Source organism: Schistocerca americana, chromosome 3 (genome assembly GCF_021461395.2).
Source record: "Schistocerca americana isolate TAMUIC-IGC-003095 chromosome 3, iqSchAmer2.1, whole genome shotgun sequence".
NCBI lineage: Eukaryota > Metazoa > Arthropoda > Insecta > Orthoptera > Acrididae > Schistocerca > Schistocerca americana.
Window position 1 is genome coordinate 251,569,211 of NC_060121.1, and position 20,242 is coordinate 251,589,452.

The 20,242-nt window shown below is 39.2% G+C and overlaps 1 protein-coding gene across 1 annotated transcript in view; it reads right to left on the minus strand.

Annotated features, from left to right (window-relative positions):
- The window catches only part of LOC124606266 (endothelin-converting enzyme homolog), a 630,503-nt gene that overhangs the window by 104,516 nt on the left and 505,745 nt on the right, over positions 1 to 20,242 (minus strand). Inside the window, exon 6 of the mRNA XM_047138244.1 lies at positions 13,565 to 13,768. Coding sequence (XP_046994200.1) covers positions 13,565 to 13,768 — 204 coding nt within the window. The remainder of the gene's footprint in view (positions 1 to 13,564; positions 13,769 to 20,242) is intronic.

A 20,242-nucleotide genomic window follows, 5' to 3' on the forward strand; every position in this document is an offset into this window, starting at 1 on the left:
CACAAAAGAAGGCCATTGACAGATTGTACCTGGTGTAGTCCTATTGGGCCCATACATGAATAATAATAATAATAATAATAATTAAAAAGGAAACACAACTGAAATTACTATAAAGATGTCATTTCTGCAAGTATAATATCCTCAAAAAAATTATTCCTTAATCATTAGTGAATGATTGTACACAGAATAAGCTAGTTTGTTCATTCTTATATTGTCAATACTTTTTAGCATCCAACTGCAAATATAGCAGAAGTGGAGCTTCTGTAAGTCTACTATGTGTGTCTTCCAATTCATACTTTCTTGTACTTTTAGATGAAAAAACTGAACAATTATTATTTCTTAGAGTACACTGTTTGAGTAGGTTACAGTTAGGACAGCAGTGAACATAATGAGTATCACTGAAATTTAATAATGAACCATTTGCCAAAAACAATCTGGCTTTTTAATAAAGGGACAAGTAAGAAAAAGCTGTCCCCAACCTTAAGATGCACCAAAGCGAGTAGGAGGATTCAACTGACTTACAGTCTAACCATGATGTTTTTTCTTTATGATAAAGATCCTCAAGCTTGAGACATCCTTCACTTCTGGCTACACTTCTCTCATTGCTTTCTAAAATATTATTACTGCCAAAGATGCAGGATGCACAGACTCCTAAATATGTAATTTTTCATGGACAGTTGGGACCTTCTTTTCTTTTGATACTGTAGATGTGCAGTGAGTAAACCTGGAGAGTAATTTCCACAAAGTTGGGTACATCAATGCACAATGCATCAATGCACAGATGATATATCTGTGGTCTGGACTCACATCAAAGAAGAACACCTTCATTTCATTTAATAGCTTGACTCCTTTTCCAAATTCAAATTCACTTGGGCCTTTCCCAAAGTCCAAAACACCTTCCTTGACGATATTCTCCATCTTGTTGAAGATCACCTCCAAACCACAGTTCATGTAAAACATACCAATGCACAACAACACTTGCGCTTTGACAGTTCTTCTTCCTTCCACGTCCAATGTCCCTTCTCTACAGCCTAGACATGTATGGTACACTTACATGCTCCACCACCAGACCCCTCAGCACCTACACTAACAACCTCACTTAGATTTTCCTTTCCCATAACTACTACACGGAGCATATCCCCAAACAAATCTCTTGGACAGCATCCTCCTCACACACCATGATTAATACAATTCCCACTTCTAAAAAATTCCAATGTAGTCTCCTATCACCCTCCTAAACTCTGTAACATTCTTGTCAATTCAGACAACATTACCAGACACTACCTCTCACCTAAGGTTCACATCCATGCAGTTGTTCCCACTGTAAAGCCTACCCCTTGCGTCCATCCACTAGCACTTACCTTGAACCTTATTGCTAGTAAATCCTGCAATATAAAAGGCAGAGAAAAGTATGAAACCACACACAGTTTCCTATGGAAATTATCACCAACGAACTGTCTGAGCCCATGAATGGGCATAGAATACCTGTTTGTGTTGGGAACATTAACTACCTAATTGCTGAGCATGCTCTGCAATACAACTCGAGGGTCTTGAATCACTACTACGCTATGTGGACTATTTAGATCCTTCCACCTGATACTAGTTTTCCCTGAACTCTGGAGCTCTCCAACATATCCCCCAATTCCACTAACTTCCTCACTCCCTTCTTTATTGAATTATTAACTGTTTTATTTATTTACGTACTCAAAACTTTCTTAACTGCATGGACGGTTCAGTGTCAGATGGTATAGCATGAACTGAACCATATTTCAATGAGACTGCTGCTTCTCATCCTCAGGTGCTACAGATGCATTGCTGTTGTGGTTCACCAAATTGTGTGTTGGCTCACTACAAAAGTGCTGCTGTCAAGAGGAGGACTATGAAGTCATCTTAGACAAATTCTGGAAGACATCAACATCCAGAGCCTTCTCCCGGAGAAATGGGCCGTGGTCTTTGCATGTGTGGTGTGGCTAGGCAGGGTGTTGGTGCCTGGCTTAACTACAGGTATCAGCATGGCACGGGTATCAGCACTAGTGGCATTGAGGGATCACTGTCACAGACAAAAGGATACAAAGAGATTAACAAGTATGAGGAATCAAAGAGAGGAGAGTTAAGCCTGAGACCAACATCTTTCACCCACAAGCACTCTGGCCCCATGGATTCTGGCTGCACTTTCCTGTGCCATGCCTATGAAGACTGCAGCACATTTTGCTGGCAGGGGATTCTAGATGTTGATGTTCTCTATGATTTGATGACAATGATGTTATATAGGCCGGCTCCTTGGCATCTGTGCTTTTCTAGAGAGCCAGTGCATAAATTGGCAAGCCACAACAGTAATGCGTTAGTAGCACCTTAAAATGATGAGTAGCTATCTTGTGGAAATATTGTGCAGTTTACACAATACCATCTGACACTACATCTAGGAACCATTCAAGCAGTTATGTTGAGAAAGCCTCAAACAACACTTCCTTAATCACTTTTCTGACCAACATTAACACCCCATCTCCTCCCTTGTTTCTTCTCTCTCCTCTCCAGTTTTTAAGTGAACATTTGAGTTGGTCATTTCTCTTTATCTTGCACTGCAATCTTATGTTTGCCACCCAGTCCTTATATCATATCTGGACTGAATCTGACACAGTGCTTACCAGTGATCTCTATACTGCTTATTTGCAGAATTCTGTTCTCTGTACACTGAACTTCAGTTTGAACACACATTCCTGTTGTCTGCATTGTTTATCATACTGAGGTAACAAAAATCTTTTAAATAATCTGTACACAATTAAGAACTATTTGTTTATTTCAGGTTATAAAGCATTTCCTGTATTGGTGTCTGAAGAATGAAGCTATCAGAGCAGCAGAATATTGCAGAAGTCCATCAGAAGACTCTCACATAACCAGAATAATTCTTGTCTTCATAAAATCTATGAATTTTACAATTTTTATGTGGTTTTGTTCCTGCAAATAGAATTAAAAAATTCAGGTCTCTAGAAATATTTTGTTTTGTTTTGTTATCTTTTCCGTGTATATCCTCAAGAAACTGGCAATCACTTACAACGTTGTTCCCAAAATCAATTCTCTGTCATCTTTTATGCATCCTTCAATGTCAGAACTAACTGCATGTAGTATTTGAAAGAACAGGTAGTAGCCCTAAAAATGTTATATTTAATGTCCTATTGAGAAAACATTGTCAAATTTTTAGTATGTGCCTCTATGACATTAAGTGTCAACATAAAAGTTGGTAGGCAATGTATTATTTCAGGCACTGAGCATGTAAATTCGTTTTTCGCTTTGGATTGAGAAGCATATGCCCTCACAAATTTTAGTTTAGCTCATTCGTAATTTTTCTTGTCAGTAATGGTATGCCTGAGTTAGCACTGTCAGCATACTACAAAAAGCGTCTACATTGTTTGCAACACATGATTTTGCAAACAACATGTGATTAAAGATTTGATAACATAATATCTAATTTACTGATTTTTTTTTCTACATCTTTTCGCATTGTTTTTCACATGAATGGAATGTATGAATAAATCAAAACCAATTAACAGTTCAAATTTTCTCAAGCTTTCAGCTGTGTCAAGTTGTAAAACATCCAAGAACCTTCAAAGGAGTACTTCTCAGCTTGATGACGACCGAGGAGCTCTCATCCAAAAGGTTGTGGATACTCAACCACTTGACAAGGCTGGAAGCTCGAGAAACTTTTATTAGTTGATATAACCATGAACCACCCATTGTAGATATTTTGATCAGCCTTCAAATGTCTGGATCACATCATAGTTTTGAAATGATATAACACTACTGTCACTTTTTTGCAGCAGTTTTCAAACATTCATTTTATACCTCCCATGAAATATGAACCATTCAATGTAATGTGCCCATGTGGGCACCGAGTTGGAAAGTATTTGTATTCTAGTGAAACTCCATGCATGCCATGTTTTAGTAATGCAAGAAGTGAAAACAGCTGCTCTTTGACGTCCTTTTACATATGTATGGTGCTTAACTACTATTGGCAGAGGAAAATCAAACAAGCAAATAATCCTAATAAACATAGGTCTGGAAACTGAAAGATTCCATGATACAACATACGCCTGTTGTATCAGTGCAGTCATGAGAATGCTAAAACACTTTTAATATCTAATGCTACAATTTTGGTGGTGTTCCTTATGTTGAAAGGATGCATATGCAGTATATGCATGCTGGTGCACTGGCACATTTTCATGTGGCTGTCGGGGAATATGTAGCATGAATCTTTGACAACACACTTATCGGTCATGACTCGCCAATGCCATGGCTTCCCAGGTTCCCCAATTTGAATGCATCAGAATTTTTTGTCTGAGGATATTTAACAGTTTTGGCATATTCTAATCTTTCCGATAGTGTTGAACTCTGTGAACATAATATGGATGATTGTCAATATATTTGGAAAATGCTTGCAATTTTTGAACATGTACGGGCATCAATGAAGAGGCATGCTGATACCTGCCTTCATATGAATGGTGACCATGTGGACCACTTGTTGCAGGGTGCTTCTGTCCTCAAGTGCACAGGGACAAGGTGCTCATGTACTCAGCTGTAATATGTCACATCAGGGAAACAACTGGTTTCTGGACCTATGTTTATTAAGATTATTTGCTTATTTCATTGTCCTCCACTTGCCCCTTTTGGACCGAGCGAGGTGGCGCAGTGGGTAGCACACTGGACTCGCATTCGGGAGGACGATGGTTCAATCCCGCATCCAGCCATCCTGATTTAAGTTTTCCTTGATTTCCCTAAATCGCTCCAGGCAAATGCCGGGATGGTTACTCTGACAGGGCACGGCCGACTTCCTTCCCTGTCCTTCCCTGATCTGATGACACCGATGACCTCGCTGTTTGGTCTCTTCCCACAAACAACCTGTACAACCTGCCCCTTTTGTTCATATCTTTCATAATCTGATATCCTGTAGATCATTGGTGCTTGCCAACATATTTTGCCCCTCTCCTCTCACTGACACCTCCCCCTTCATCTTTGTTTCCCCATGTCCTCACAATGTGTGGTTCCTCCCATCCTGGGCTCCGAGTGCTTTCTAACTTTCCCCCAACCTATCCCTCTTTCCTCAAGTGGAGAATGAACTAATAGTTCCAAAAGCTAGGACTGTTGTTTTCCCTTTTAATGTGTGTAGACAGTAATGGAATTTCACCTTCTGAAGGTAAGTTATAGACAGCCTTTCTCTCTCTCTTTGTAATTTTATAGTCTTCTTAAGAGAATTTTGCTTTCAATACAATTAATTTACGATTCAAGTTGACATGGCACGTCCACATCAGACATCTTTTCCCAGGCTACAACAAATTATGCACATTTTCCGCTCTTTGGTGGGGAATACAGATTGAATCATCTAAAACTTGCACCACAAATATTGCAGAAATGGAAAGTGCTATTGATGTGAGGTTTTCATACAACGGATTGGTGGTCACGGGCTCGTATTTTTAGCCAATAAACAGGTTGCAATAATACTTAGAAAGTGTATTTTGTACAAACATTTGCTTTTTTAAATGGAACGATTTGTACTGACATTAACAAACTAAAAGTACAGTAAATTAGAATGTCAGTGTTGTTTGTTGCAGGATTCTACTGCGAGTCATTCACGAGATATGTGTTTTGAAACGTTCACACATTGACACTTGTACAATACCTGTGGTAACACACACAAAGAACAACACAAGTGTGTACACTAATTATATGGATTCTAACTAGTAGCGAGACCTCAAAAATGACCATCGGCAGCAGCAATACATGCTTCCAGCCTGGTATGGAACAGCTGCTGTACACAAGCTAGCATTTCAGCGGACATGTCCAAGCAAGCTGCAGAAATATGTTTTTACATATCTTCGGGTGTAATAGGTATGTCCTTGTAGACAGTGTCTTTCAGCTCTCCACAGAGAAAAAGATCTACAGGCGTCAAATCTGGGGAATGGCCAACCAAGGTACAGGTCCTCTGCATCCAATCTAACATTTTGAAACAATTAATGAAGACATGTTGCAGTATTTCATGCACTATGGGCTGGAGAGCCATCATGTTGGTATCAGAGGTTCCTCCTAGTCTGCAAAGGACCATCATCTAGCATTCATGGAAGGTGGTCTGTTAGGGGTCTGTGATACTTTTGTGTGTCCAATGTTCCCTCTATGAAAAACAGGCCTATGAACTGATGGTTCACTATCCCACACCACACATTGAAACTCCATGGACGCTGACACTCCACCTGACGAAACCAATGGTGATTGTCAACAGATCAATAGTGCATGTTTTGGTGGCTTACCTGGCCATGTTTGGTAAACCAGGCTTCATCACTAAACATGATACTTGATACATCTGAGGTATCCTGTCTTAATACCCATGTACAGAAGTTAACATGATTCCCATTATCATTTCCATGCAGCTCTTGACGGAGAGAGATGTGATAGGGATGGAACCTGTGTCAATGGAGAAGGTGTAGAACACTTGCCTCACTCATGCTCACATCCTTATATGATTGTGTAAGAGCTAACATGTGGATCGACTGCAACAGCAGCAAGAATATTAATTTCCTCCTCTTCTGTCACACCTGTTACACTATAATTTTCACTAACCGGTTGAAGAGGTTGACGAATAACTGCAAAGATGGTTGACATCTACTGGGATATCTTGCTGCATACACCATACAAGAACAAGCTGCATTCTTCCTACACTCTCCATACACTATGAACATGTCAGCTTTTTCTGCATTGGTAAATCTCTGCTTGGACAGTCAAACCTACTGCTTGGACAGTCACACACTAACTGACCATCAAGTTGAAATGTACTCGAGAGACACACATGCACACTGTAAGCAAACATAACAACATTGTGCCTAGCAGCTACGAATGTTGAAAGCCACAAACAAAAGTTAGTGTGGGAACTTTTCAAAATATGATATCTAGTGAACGACTTGCACTAGAATCCAGCAACAAACACCACTGACATTTTAATTTACCATACTTTTATCAAACAATGGAAACCCCAGGTACAAATATCATCAATGTAAGAAAAGACATATTGCTGCTTACATGTCAAGTTGCAGACAGGCACAATTAAAACACACTCACATAAATCTTTCAGCCCCAGCCTACATCATTAAAAAAACACACACACACACACACACACACACACACACACACACACACACACACACACAGACAACCGTCAACTCCAACATCTTGGGTCAGAATGCCATCTCTGCTGTGGCCAAAAACTTTTTGTGAGTGTCTTAATTGTGCCTGTCTGCAGCTGGATGCATCCTCTTTATGGTAAATAGCAGTCTAAATTTCCTACGTTGTTTATTACCTTACTTTTAGTTTCTTACAGTCAATAGGCATTGTTCCATTTAAAATATGTGTGTTTACACAAAAAATACACTTTCAAAGCAGTATTACAATCTGTTTATTGGCTAAGACTATACACCCTTGACTACTAACCCATTCTAGGAAAACCACACTTCAATAGCACTTCCCATTTCCTCAATATGTGCGGTGCAAGTTTTTGACAATTCACCCTGTATATACCACAATGCTATTACTGCATCAATTATTGATGTAGCCCTCATTTACAGCGTAGTGCAATCTTTTGTGACATGACAGTAGCATCAAGTTAGCACTCGCCAAATTAGACAAAATATAGTCCCCAGGGACTCGCACCTAGTGAGTACATGGCTGGCGACCACGGGGTCCCAAGCTGAGTCCTGGCATTGCTTCCACTTACTTATGTCTGGCTCCTCACTTTTAACTTTCATATTTGGCCACCCTCGGCCAACTCTTGTTCTTTTCCGACCCTGACGCTATTAGGTTTCAAGGGATAGGGGTCTTTCATTTCCAACCTATACTTCTACTGAGTCGAATATCTCCTGGGATAAGGAGATTACCTTCTATCAAGTGCCAACGGCCTTTTAGGAGGGCGGATGAGCGGCTAGAAGGGAGGGCACTCTCTTGCCCTTGGGGTGGGAAACTGCTCCTAAAGGCGGAGGAGCCATAAGGTGGCCAACAGCATAGAATGGAGAAGGCAACGGGAAACCACTCCATTAAAGACCCGGGCCAACAGCTTATGATGGAAAGCTCTTTGGTTAAATTCTCCGGAGGTAAAATAGTCCTCCATTCGGACCTCTGGGCGGGGACAACTAAAGAGATACCGAAATCCAAAAGCATTAATGTAAGAAAGATAGCAACATGGAACGTCAACTCACTTCTTTTTTGGTAAACTGGAAAACTTGAAAATGGAAATGAAACGAATGGATATTGATGTACTGGGAGTCTCAGAAATGAGATGGCCAAATGCTGGTGACTTTTGGTCAAGGGATTACAGAATCATACACACTGGAACAGCACAAGACAATTCCAGGATTGCAGGAGTGGGAATTATCCTCAACAAAAAGATGGGGTTAAGAGTAAAAGGATTTGTTCAACATAGTGAGAGGATAATTTCTGTCAGATTGGAGACTAAACCAAGAGACACAATCATAATCCAAGTATACATGCCAACTACGGGGCACGAGGATGATGAAGTCGACATGATGTATGACCACCTTGAAGAAGTAATTGGCAGAATTAAAGGAGCTGAAAACTCATCATCATGGGAGATATGAATGCTGTTGTTGGGGAAGGTAAAGAAGAGGGTGTGGCAGGGAATTTTGGATTAGGATTAAGAAATGAAAGAGGGGACAAACTTGTAGAATTCTGCCAAAGAAATAAACTTTGCATTACAAATACCATCTTTAATCATCATCCAAGAAGAAGATATAGTTGTAAAATGCCTGGTGACATTAACAGATCTCAGATTGACTTCATATTAGTGAAGCAAAGATTTAAAAACCAAGTTAAGGACAGCAGATCATATCCAGGCTGTGATGTGGAAAGTGACCACATACTCGTTATGATGACGACTGAACTAAAATTCGAGAACATTAAAAAAAGAAGTATATGTAAATGGGATTTGACAAACCTGAAAAATCGAAATACACTGAAGCACTATCAACTAGAAACAGACAAGAAAACAAATACAAAGGGCTGCAATGACACCCAAAGCAGCTGGGAAAAAATAAAAACTGTATTTTAGAAGCAGCAGAAGAAGTAATAGGAAACGAAAGGACAGAGAAAAGGAAGGAATGGATCACTAATGACCTACTAAATATGAAGGAAGAAAGAAGGAAATTAAAAAAATTCTGTGAAGAGGGAAGACCAAGAGAAATACAAGAGTCTGAAAAACAAAATCAACAGAGAGGCAAAACAAGCAAGAGAAAAATACCTTAATGATCTCTGTATTTCAGTTGAGGACAACATGAGAAAGGGAAATATTGACAAGGCCTATAAATGTGAGAGACATTTCTTTGGAGACAGAAGAAAGAAGTGTAGGACTGTGATGGATGAATATAGCAATATGTTGGATGACGATGACGAAGGTGCAAGAAGAACTGTCTGAAAAGATCTTGGAAGAAGAAACAGAAGTAGATGCACACAACATAGGTGAACCTATATTAAAGGAAGAGTTTGAACTAGCTCTGAAAAATCTGAAAAACAACAAACTGCCAGGTATAGACAATAACCCAGCTGAACTTCTGAAATCTGGAGGAGCAAAACTGAATCAGGAGTTGTAAAATCTTGTTTTCAACATGTAAGAGCAGGGTAAAATTCCTACAGACTTTGAGAAAAACATTATGATCTCCATTCCAAAGAAGGCAAATGCTACAAGATGTGAAAATTATAGGATGCTCAGCCTAGTTACTCACGCCTCTAAAATAGTAACCTCAATTATCCTAAAACCCATAGAACAAAAAGTCGAAGCTACACTCTTCGAAGACCAGCTTGGATTCCGGAAAGATAGAGGAACCAGAGAAGCAATATTTGCTCTAAAACTAATAATAGAGAAACGACTAGATAATAACCTGACAACATACATAGCTTTCGTAGATGTAGAGAAAGCCTTTGATAATGTTAAATGGGATAAGATGTTTGAGGTACTCAAAAAATTAGGAATAGACTATAAAGATAGAAAAATTATATGGAACCTGTACAAAAACGAGACATCAGTTATCCGTGGACGGACAAAACAAGAAGAGGTGCAGATATGGAAAGGTGTCCAACAAGGTTGTGCACTATCCCCTGTTATCTTTAACCTATACATTGAAGAGGCGCTGAAAAAAGTAAGGGAAAATTCACAGACAGGTGTAGTAATTCATGGCCAACAAATAGATATGATAAGATATGCCAATGATATAGCTGTCCTAGCTGAAAGTGAAGAAGATCTTGTAGTCCTACTGAATAGAATGGATAAAGTTATGGAGGAAGAATATAATATGAGAATTAATAAAGCAAAAACAAAAGTAATGGCATGCGACAAAAAAGATCAAGTGAAAGTCCAAGTTCATGTAGGCAATGAACTGCTTGAACAAGTTGATAAATTTACTTATCTGGGCAGTAATATTACCAGGGATGGAAGGAGCAAGGCAGAAGTGAGAAGTAGAATTGCTCAAGCAAAGGCTGCTTTTAATAAGAAGAAAAACATCTTAACATCTAAGAGCATCAGCCTCGAAATCAGGAAAAGATTTTTGAAATCATTTGTGTGGAGTGTGGCATGCTATGGGTGTGAAACATGAACTCTTGGGACAGAGGAAGATCAGAAGTTAAATTCTTTTGAAATGTAGTGCTATAGACACATGCTCAAAATAAAATGTATCGACAAGATCACAAACGAAGTGGTTCTCGAAAGAACAGGTGAGAAGAGAAGCTTCTGGAGTTTCATTGTTTAAAGAAGAGTGCAATTTACAGGCCATCTATTAAGACATGAAGGACTCCTGAACACAATCATAGAGGGAAAATGACCACGAGGAAGACCACGGCTGAGGTACATGGATCAAATCGTGAAAGATGTGGGATGTAACACCTATAAAGAAATGAAGAGAAAAGCTGAAAGACGCGCAGAATGGAGACAAGCTGCCACTGTAGCTGTTGCAAACCAATCCTTGGATTGACCACAACAGAAGAAGAAGATAGTATTGCTGAATTAGAAACTGTATAGGGGTGATGCTTTTAACACTGGCCAATACTCTGTTCTTAGAAACAATGAAAATAAATCTTTATATCTGATGTCAGTTTCTGAAGGATAAATTTATGTTGTGGAGGAGAGTACAAGCTTTTTCAGACTAATTATCAACTATCTACCAAAACATATATTGTGCTGTTGAATAATAATCGCTATTTAACAGGGACAATACCTTACTTCATAAACATCCATGAAACAGTGTGTGATGTGCAGAAAGACCAATAAGGGTGACTACATAGGGCTACAAGAGATGAATCCTAAAATGTGGCACTGGAAATGATTTAGCACTCGCTACAAAAATCTTTGGGGCAAGGATCCCCTGAGAGTTGTGTAAGGATCAGTAACATACAATGCATTCTGAAGAGATGCAGGTCATGTCATTTCATTCCATGCTGGTGCCACAGGTAAGGGACAATGAGTGGGATTGCAGAATACTATATGGACTGGGGCAATGTTAGTACAGGGTTATTACAAATGATTGAAGTGATTTCACAGCTCTACAATAACTTTATTATTTGAGATATTTTCACAATGCTTTGCACACACATACAAAAACTCAAAAAGTTTTTTTAAGCATTCACAAATGTTTGATATGTGCCCCTTTAGTGATTCGGCAGACATCAAGCCGATAATCAAGTTCCTTCCACACTCGGCGCAGCATGTCCCCATCAATGAGTTCGAAAGCATTGTTGATGCGAGCTCGCAGTTCTGGCACGTTTCTTGGTAGAGGAGGTTTAAACACTGAATCTTTCACATAACCCCACAGAAAGAAATCGCATGGGGTTAAGTTGGGAGAGCGTGGAGGCCATGACATGAATTGCTGATCATGATCTCCACCACGACCGATCCATCGGTTTTCCAATCTCCTGTTTAAGAAATGCCGAACATCATGATGGAAGTGCGATGGAGCACCATCCTATGGTACGTTTAGCTCCCTTCTTGCTTTATTCGTCGACTTCCGCGGGCTACGCGTGAAACTTGCCCGCACGCGTTCAACCGTTTCTTCGCTCACTGCAGGCCGACCCGTTGATTTCCCCTTACAGAGGCATCCAGAAGCTTTAAACTGCGCATACCATCGCCGAATGGAGTTAGCAGTTGGTGGATCTTTGTTGAACTTGGTCCTGAAGTGTCGTTGCACTGTCATGACTGACTGATGTGAGTGCATTTCAAGCACGACATACGCTTTCTTGGCTCCTGTCGCCATTTTGTCTCACTGCGCTCTCGAGCGCTCTGGCGGCAGAAACCTGAAGTGCAGCTTCAGCCGAACAAAACTTTATGAGTTTTTCTACGTATCTGTAGTGTGTCGTGACCATATGTCAATGAATGTAGCTACAGTGAATTTATGAAATCGCTTCAATCATTTGTAATAGCCCTGTAGTAGTGTTGGCCCATAGCAGAAACACAAAATGGTGAAAGGAGCAGAAGAAGAATAGGAAAAAGAAGACCATGATGTTTTGCTGTGATCTATCATCAGCTGCCATCCACTCTGTCAGCTGCTAACCACTCAGTAAGTACTTACATAAAATTGTTTTAATTATAAACTGTACAGCTTATGTAATATTAAACTGGTTATAAAGCACATACATTATGATAATTATACTTTTTTCCAATATTCCCTCTTCTATATACAAAGTTGCTAAAATATGCTAGTACAGCTAGCAGCCAGTTTGAAACCTGATAGTGGAAGTCAAGTTCATTGCTGGGGCTTGGCTGACAATGGGAGGTCAGATACTGCATGGAATTTCTACCTGTCAAATTATTTATTCAAGCCCAAGGCTATCTTTTGAGCCTCACAGCAATGTCACCAAACAAAGGCATAGACATTCACTGTTGGTGATCTGTCTGTCAAACGGACATTAACTCAGAGGTCCCCTTTATGTAAACTGGGAAGAGTAGGCTATGTGCTGGTATCAGATTTCATCTGTTACCTTCCTTCCATCCAACTCTTCTTCATAACAATATTTTGAAGAAGGGAACAGAAAATTACTTCCATTAGGGCCTTAATCAAACCACTTGCAATTTATTTATGTTTCTACAGCACAGAATAGAAGTTTGGTTCCATAATCTTAGAATAAATATCTGCAGTCTCCTGCACCCTTATGTTACAATGTATCAGTCTTACCAATATTAATGCAATACTTTTTCCTGCTGCTCACTTTCAGCTATTGGGAAAATTGCAACTGGTCTCAATAAGAAATACCAACACTGTCTTGTGAAGTGTTTATCTGGAAGATGAAATCCCAACTACCGACTTCTATCTTTATACATATTCATTGTGAATGAAATTGCCTTTGTTCAACATTTTCCTTATATTTTACTTCATTGAGCTCCTGGGAATGTCCACTAACACTTGTCAGTTTTAGAAGAAACAAAACGCTTTTTTGAGAACAATATAGAACTAGGAAGTACAACTGAGGATAAACAATTCATGAAGAGGTGAGTACCGCACATTCCTTCTTGATAAAACTTTTCTTCATTTACCGAAGGTGCTGTTTGCCGCAACTTGTCAATGGTGAGACGGTTGTATGCCTCATTTGGATTTGCAGGCACTTCAGATACATTCAGGAGCTCAGCTATCCGCTTCTCAAAGTGGTACATGTTGCTAGAAAAGCTTCGTGCATCAGTGCTGGTTGCTCCGAGAAGCTGCACCACATCGGTCAGAAACTGTTGATATGCCATAGCTACCTGCACAAAATGGAGAATAATGGCAGTCAATAACTTAAAAACTGTGTTAAATAGTAAACAAAACCACTACAGTTATTAATATAATATATGCAGTGTCTCTTATCAGTTGGCAACTGTGTTGATTCAGTAGACTGATATCTCAAAGATTACCATTCCATCCCTATCCACAAGACACAGTATACATGTTTAGAGCATAAATTTGTAGATTGTTTTTTTAATCACAAAATATTTTTTAAGATATTTGTTAACCCTATAAGAAGGGCTTGTGTGGAAAGTTATGCAATATTACAACTTCCTGCATTCCAGACCCTTGTTCAATGCATCTTCTATTATTTGGTGAGCAGTGATCGACTCATATTTGCACATTCCAGCCCTGATTTTTCTCCATAAATGAAGACGTATATCTGACTTTGTGACCAATACATATGCCCATACAGTAAAAGTTTCTAACAAAACAAAAAATAGTATTTTATCAAAGTATACTGGCCATCTAAAGCAATTACAAAAACAGGTTGCTTCACCAAACGAGTGTTGAAACCAAAAAGATATAATAAAATCATATAAAATGTTATTATGAAAAGTGTAGTTGCTACTCACCATATAGTGGAGATGCCGAGTCACAGACAGGCACAACAAAAAGACTATCTGCAACTCAGCATCTCCACTATATGGTGAGTAGCAACTATCCTTTTTATAATATTGTTACATTCCAACCTGGATTTTCCATCACATAAAATGTTATGTTTGAGACAGTAATGCCACATAAACAAATAAATTTAAGTCTTTGAGCTTCCTGAGCCACAAGCTTGTCCATGCCTAGGTCACATACCTTCAGTTGTGTTAAAAACATGCCTGTCATTGCCAAGAAATTGCCATATGCATAATCAGGTAGTATCTATTTATAACAAATCATGCAGAATGATCACAGTAGTTGTGTGAAAGCAAAATCAGAGAAGCTGAAGTTGTGCAGAGATAGGTCAGAAATAAACTTGTTATACAAGAAACTTTCAGGAACACCCAGCAAAGTTTGATCTTGGGCTTTGAAGAAATAAACAAGAAATGTGGTATGGCTGTCTAAGAAAACAATAAATTTTACATCATGGAAATTCATTATCCCTCTTACAGCATTTGTAAGAAACAAATAACTCATGTTTCGAAACACAGCAGAAACAGATGACTATAGAAACAATTAGAATCTGAATAAACATATATGAACAGAAGTGTGCCCAGCACACAAATAGTGCTATCAACACACAGTGTGTACAGGTATCTTCTTTGGTTTTAGAGAGAGAATGATCATTTGTGTGAACCATGCATTTGAATAAGTTGTAACTCTATGGAGTTAGGGCAAAGTTCAGTAATAATTTCTTCTGTATCCGAGAAACAGGAAGCAGAATGTTGTTCTATAGTGCAAACAACAATAAGAAGCATTATCCTGTAGATTACACAGACTGCAGCCTAACGTAGATTCTGGCACAGTCCTCTCTTGAAAGCAAATTTTATTACTATAGGGTAGTGTATTAATAAGGCAAGTCAAACTTTTTAAATTCTTACAGTTGAAGACAGAGGAAAATGTTTCTTGGAAGTGTCAACACTACTTATCTTGTTCAAAAATTGGATGTGCGAACTATCTTTACTATCACCAACACAAATCAAGAAGCTTATAAGTTTCTGAACTTGTGCAGGTCGCTATTCAAGAGTCTTAGAAGATATCTGAGTCACAGAACTTGTGGTCACTGATACTGACTATTTCAAAAGAAACTGCAGTATCCATTTAATGAGCATTCAACAGAATAAAAACACACCTGTAAAACACTTCATTAACCACTGTACACAGAGGAGTGCTGTATCTTATTTGCACCATTTTCAACAGGCTTCCTGTAGAACTGAAAAAAGTTACAGCTAAGTTCCATACTTTCAACGGCTTTTTTGTATCGCAACCATTTTATTCAGTACAGGTGTTCCCCACTAAAGCTTAGAGACTTCTGACCCATGTAGTTCCCAATTTCTTTTATACGCATTTTTTTAAATTCTGGAATAAACAATTCTACTACAGTATGTTCGATCACATAGTCTCACAGAATCTCTAAAACTAATAAATAGGAATGTCAAGCTTCTCTTTAAACTATGGTCTCTGTTCAGCAAAATTATCTTTTGTCATAAAGTATCAAAATATTACAGATTCACACTCAAGAACTTAAGCATGAAGACAGCATATAGAATGATATTACACACACTACACACAAGTAACTTAAGTATGTCAACTTTTTTTTCAGGATTTTGATGTCCAGAAGGCTACAGAAGTGAGACAGAATAGGAACAGATCACTTGTGCTTCCAGCAGCAAATGAATTAACCACATAGGCATGGTCATAAAAATTTCACATTCAACCTTTAAAGTGGAATATATATTTATCCATTAGCAGTTGTTTATCACAATGAACTGACAGAATTAATGGAATCTGACTCTCACCAGATAGAAAGCAAAGCAAAAATATTTAATGAACATTAAATAACAGTTTCCCAATACTTGTAAGGGCACAAAACAGTCAGAATGTTCAGCAATACACTTCCTCATGTTGTTGTTGTTGTGGTCTTCAGTCCTGAGACTGGTTTGATGCAGCTCTCCAAGCTACTCTACCCTGTGCAAGCTTTTTCATCTCCCAGTACCTACTGCAACCTACATCCTTCTGAATCTGTTTAGTGTATTCATCTCTTGGTCTCCCTCTACGATTTTTACCCTCCACGCTGCCCTCCAATACTAAATTGGTGATCCCTTGATGCCTCAGAACATGTCCTACCAACCGATCCCTTCTTCTGGTCAAGTTGTGCCACAAACTTCTCTTCTCCCCAATCCTATTCAATACTTCCTCATTAGTTATGTGATCTACCCATCTAATCTTCAGCATTCTTCTGTAGCACCACATTTCGAAAGCTTCTATTCTCTTCTTGTCCAAACTATTTATCGTCCATGTTTCACTTCCATACATGGCTACACTCCATACAAATACTTTCAGAAATAACTTCCTGACACTTAAATCAATACTGGATGTTAACAAATTTCTCTTCTTCAGAAACGCTTTCCTTGCCATTGCCAGCCTACATTTTATATCCTCTCTACTTCGACCATCATCAGTTATTTTGCTCCCCAAATAGCAAAACTCCTTTACTACTTTAAGTGCCTCATTTCCTAATCTAATTCCCTCAGCATCACCCGACTTAATTAGACTACATTCCATTATCCTTGTTTTGCATTTTGTTGATGTTCATCTTATATCCTCCTTTCAAGACACTGTCCATTCCATTCAACTGCTTTTCCAAGTCCTTTGCTGTCTCTGACAGAATTACAATGTCATCGGCGAACCTCAAAGTTTTTATTTCTTCTCCATGAATTTTAATACCTACTCCGAATTTTTCTTTTGTTTCTTTTACTGCTTGCTCAATATACAGATTGAACAACATCGGGGAGAGGCTACAACCCTGTCTTACTCCCTTCCCAACCACTGCTTCCCTTTCATGTCCCTCGACTCTTATAACTGCCATCTGGTTTCTGTACAAATTGTAAATAGCCTTTCGCTCCCTGTATTTTACCCCTGCCACCTTTAGAATTTGAAAGAGAGTATTCCAGTCAACATTGTCAAAAGCTTTCTCTAAGTCTACAAATGCTAGAAACGTAGGTTTGCCTTTCCTTAATCTTTCTTCTAAGATAAGTCGTAAGGTCAGTATTGCCTCACGTGTTCCAGTGTTTCTACGGAATCCAAACTGATCTTCCCCGAGGTTGGCTTCTACTAGTTTTTCCATTCGTCTGTAAAGAATTCGTGTTAGTATTTTGCAGCTGTGACTTATTAAACTGATAGTTCGGTAATTTTCACATCTGTCAACACCTGCTTTCTTTGGGATTGGAATTATTATATTCTTCTTGAAGTCTGAGGGTATTTTGCCTGTTTCATACATCTTGCTCACCAGATGGTAGAGTTTTGTCAGGACTGGCTCTCCCACGGCCGTCAGTAGTTCCAATGGAATATTGTCTACTCCGGGGGCCTTGTTTCGACTCAGGTCTTTCAGTGCTCTGTCAAATTCTTCACGCAGTATCATATCTCCCATTTCATCTTCATCTACATCCTCTTCCATTTCCATAACATTGTCTTCAAGTACATCGCCCTTGTATAGACCCTCTATATACTCCTTCCACCTTTCTGCTTTCCCTTCTTTGCTTAGAACTGGGTTTCCATCTGAGCTCTTGATATTCATACAAGTCGTTCTCTTATCTCCAAAGGTCTCTTTAATTTTCCTGTAGGCGGTATCTATCTTACCCCTAGTGAGATAGGCCTCTACATCCTTACATTTGTCCTCTAGCCATCCCTGCTTAGCCATTTTGCACTTCCTGTCGATCTCATTTTTGAGACGTTTGTATTCCTTTTTGCCTGTTTCACTTACTGCATTTTTATATTTTCTCCTTTCATCAATTAAATTCAATATTTCTTCTGTTACCCAAGGATTTCTACTAGCCCTCGTCTTTTTACATACTTGATCCTCTGCTGCCTTCACTACTTCATCCCTCAAAGCTACCCATTGTTCTTCTACTGTATTTATTTCCCCCATTCCTGTCAATTGCTCCCTTATGCTCTCCCTGAATCTCTGTACAACCTCATAAATATGATAAAAATCACAACACATGACACATCAATTGGAAACGTGTACATCCAACATTGCAAAATAAAAATTACTCATTAAACAGAAATAGCAACATCAAATATGAGAAATTATTCTTTCACAGTTAATTTCTGGTTAAATAACATCTGCTTAAGACAATTTTCAACAGTAGCACACATTACAGCACTCTACATTGTGTTGGGATCATAGCTGCTGTCATGGAGTCGAGAGGATGCACCTGTAGCTGTAGCAGTTTGTTTAATACACAGTCATTTAGTATGATTTCTGTTTTTCAAGTATATTTCAGCAAAGAAGTGAATTGCACCCCTGTATTTCACTGTGTTCACTAGTGTTAAGTAACTTATTTTTAGTGCATTAACTTTGTGTAAGGCAACTTTCTTCGGTAGAACAGATTAAAGATAGTGTAGCAATGGAACTTAAGATTACACCCAGCGACTCCTTACGTTAGTGTTCCATTACTGGTGATGTAGATAAAAATTAAATAAGAATGGACAGGGGCTGCGCCTCTTTCCTTAAACAATTGGGAGCTGTGTTGGTCACGGTCAAAAAGATTTAGGCTGCTGGTCTGGGCTACAGCAGCATTGAGGAGCTGAGACAAATGCTTTGGCAGCTCTGACTCTATAGTGCTGCTGGGTCACTGATGCCACTGCGCTTTCTGATCTGCAAGTATCTGCCAGTTGACACTTGCTTGACAGTGATTGGTGAACAGTGGCAAGGACACGAATCTCTGGGTGGAAGGTGAAAGTAGATATCTTCTGCACAGCTGTCCCCTTACATCTCAGAAATAGGGTTGAGGTATTGCCCATGATATGCCTCGTCTGTTGGGACTGTGGCTGATATTTCCGAGAGGTCTGGACAAGCGCACAGTGTGGAGTTCCTTGTTATTGGGAACTCCAGTGTAAGGCGAATGATCGAGCCCCTCACGAAAATAGCGTGCAAATCAGGAAAGACAGCCAGTATCCACACTGTCTGCCAAGGGGTCTCATCTGAGAAGTGGAGGGGGCTCTTTTGACAGTGACTGAGCATACTAGGTACAGCTGACTACACATTGCCACTCATGCCTGCACAAATGATGCCTGCCACAAATGATACCTACCATCTGGATTCAGAGGCCATCCTTGGCTCCTGCAGGCATTGGATGAGATAGCATTTGTTGTTGCAGATCGCAAAAAGTAAGTGTGAACAAGGCGTTAGTTAACTGCAGGAGCATCTATATAATGGTTCTGGAACTAGTCTCACTTATGAGCGATAATAATGCCCACTTAGTGTTAGCAACAGAAAGCAATGAAATTTTGAACTCCGACTGGAATGTATATCGCAAAGATAAGTTGAACGCCAGAGGTGGAAGCGTGTTTACAGCAATAAAAATAAGATATCATTTAATGAGATCAGTGCAGATTGACAATGGGAAACAATTTGGGTGAAGGTAAGTGTTAAAGGTGGATCAAACAGGTTCACAAAAAGCTTTTATAGGCTTCCTGCTGCAGCAGCAGTAGTAGTAGTGGCACTGTCACTGTCACTTGGAGAATAGTTCGCATACATTTCCTGGTCATATTATAGCTTTAGGTGGTGATTTTAATTTACCAGCTATAGACTGGGAGACTCAAGTGATTATGGCAGGTAGTAAGAACAGGAAATCATGTGAATTTCTTCAAAATGCCTTATCCAAAAATTACCTTTAGCGATTAATCCGAGAACTGACTAATGAAGACAAGATCTTACACCTGCTGGTGACAAACGACCTGAACTTTTGAACTTCATTACAGCAGGGAACTGATGATCATAAGGCCATAACATCATC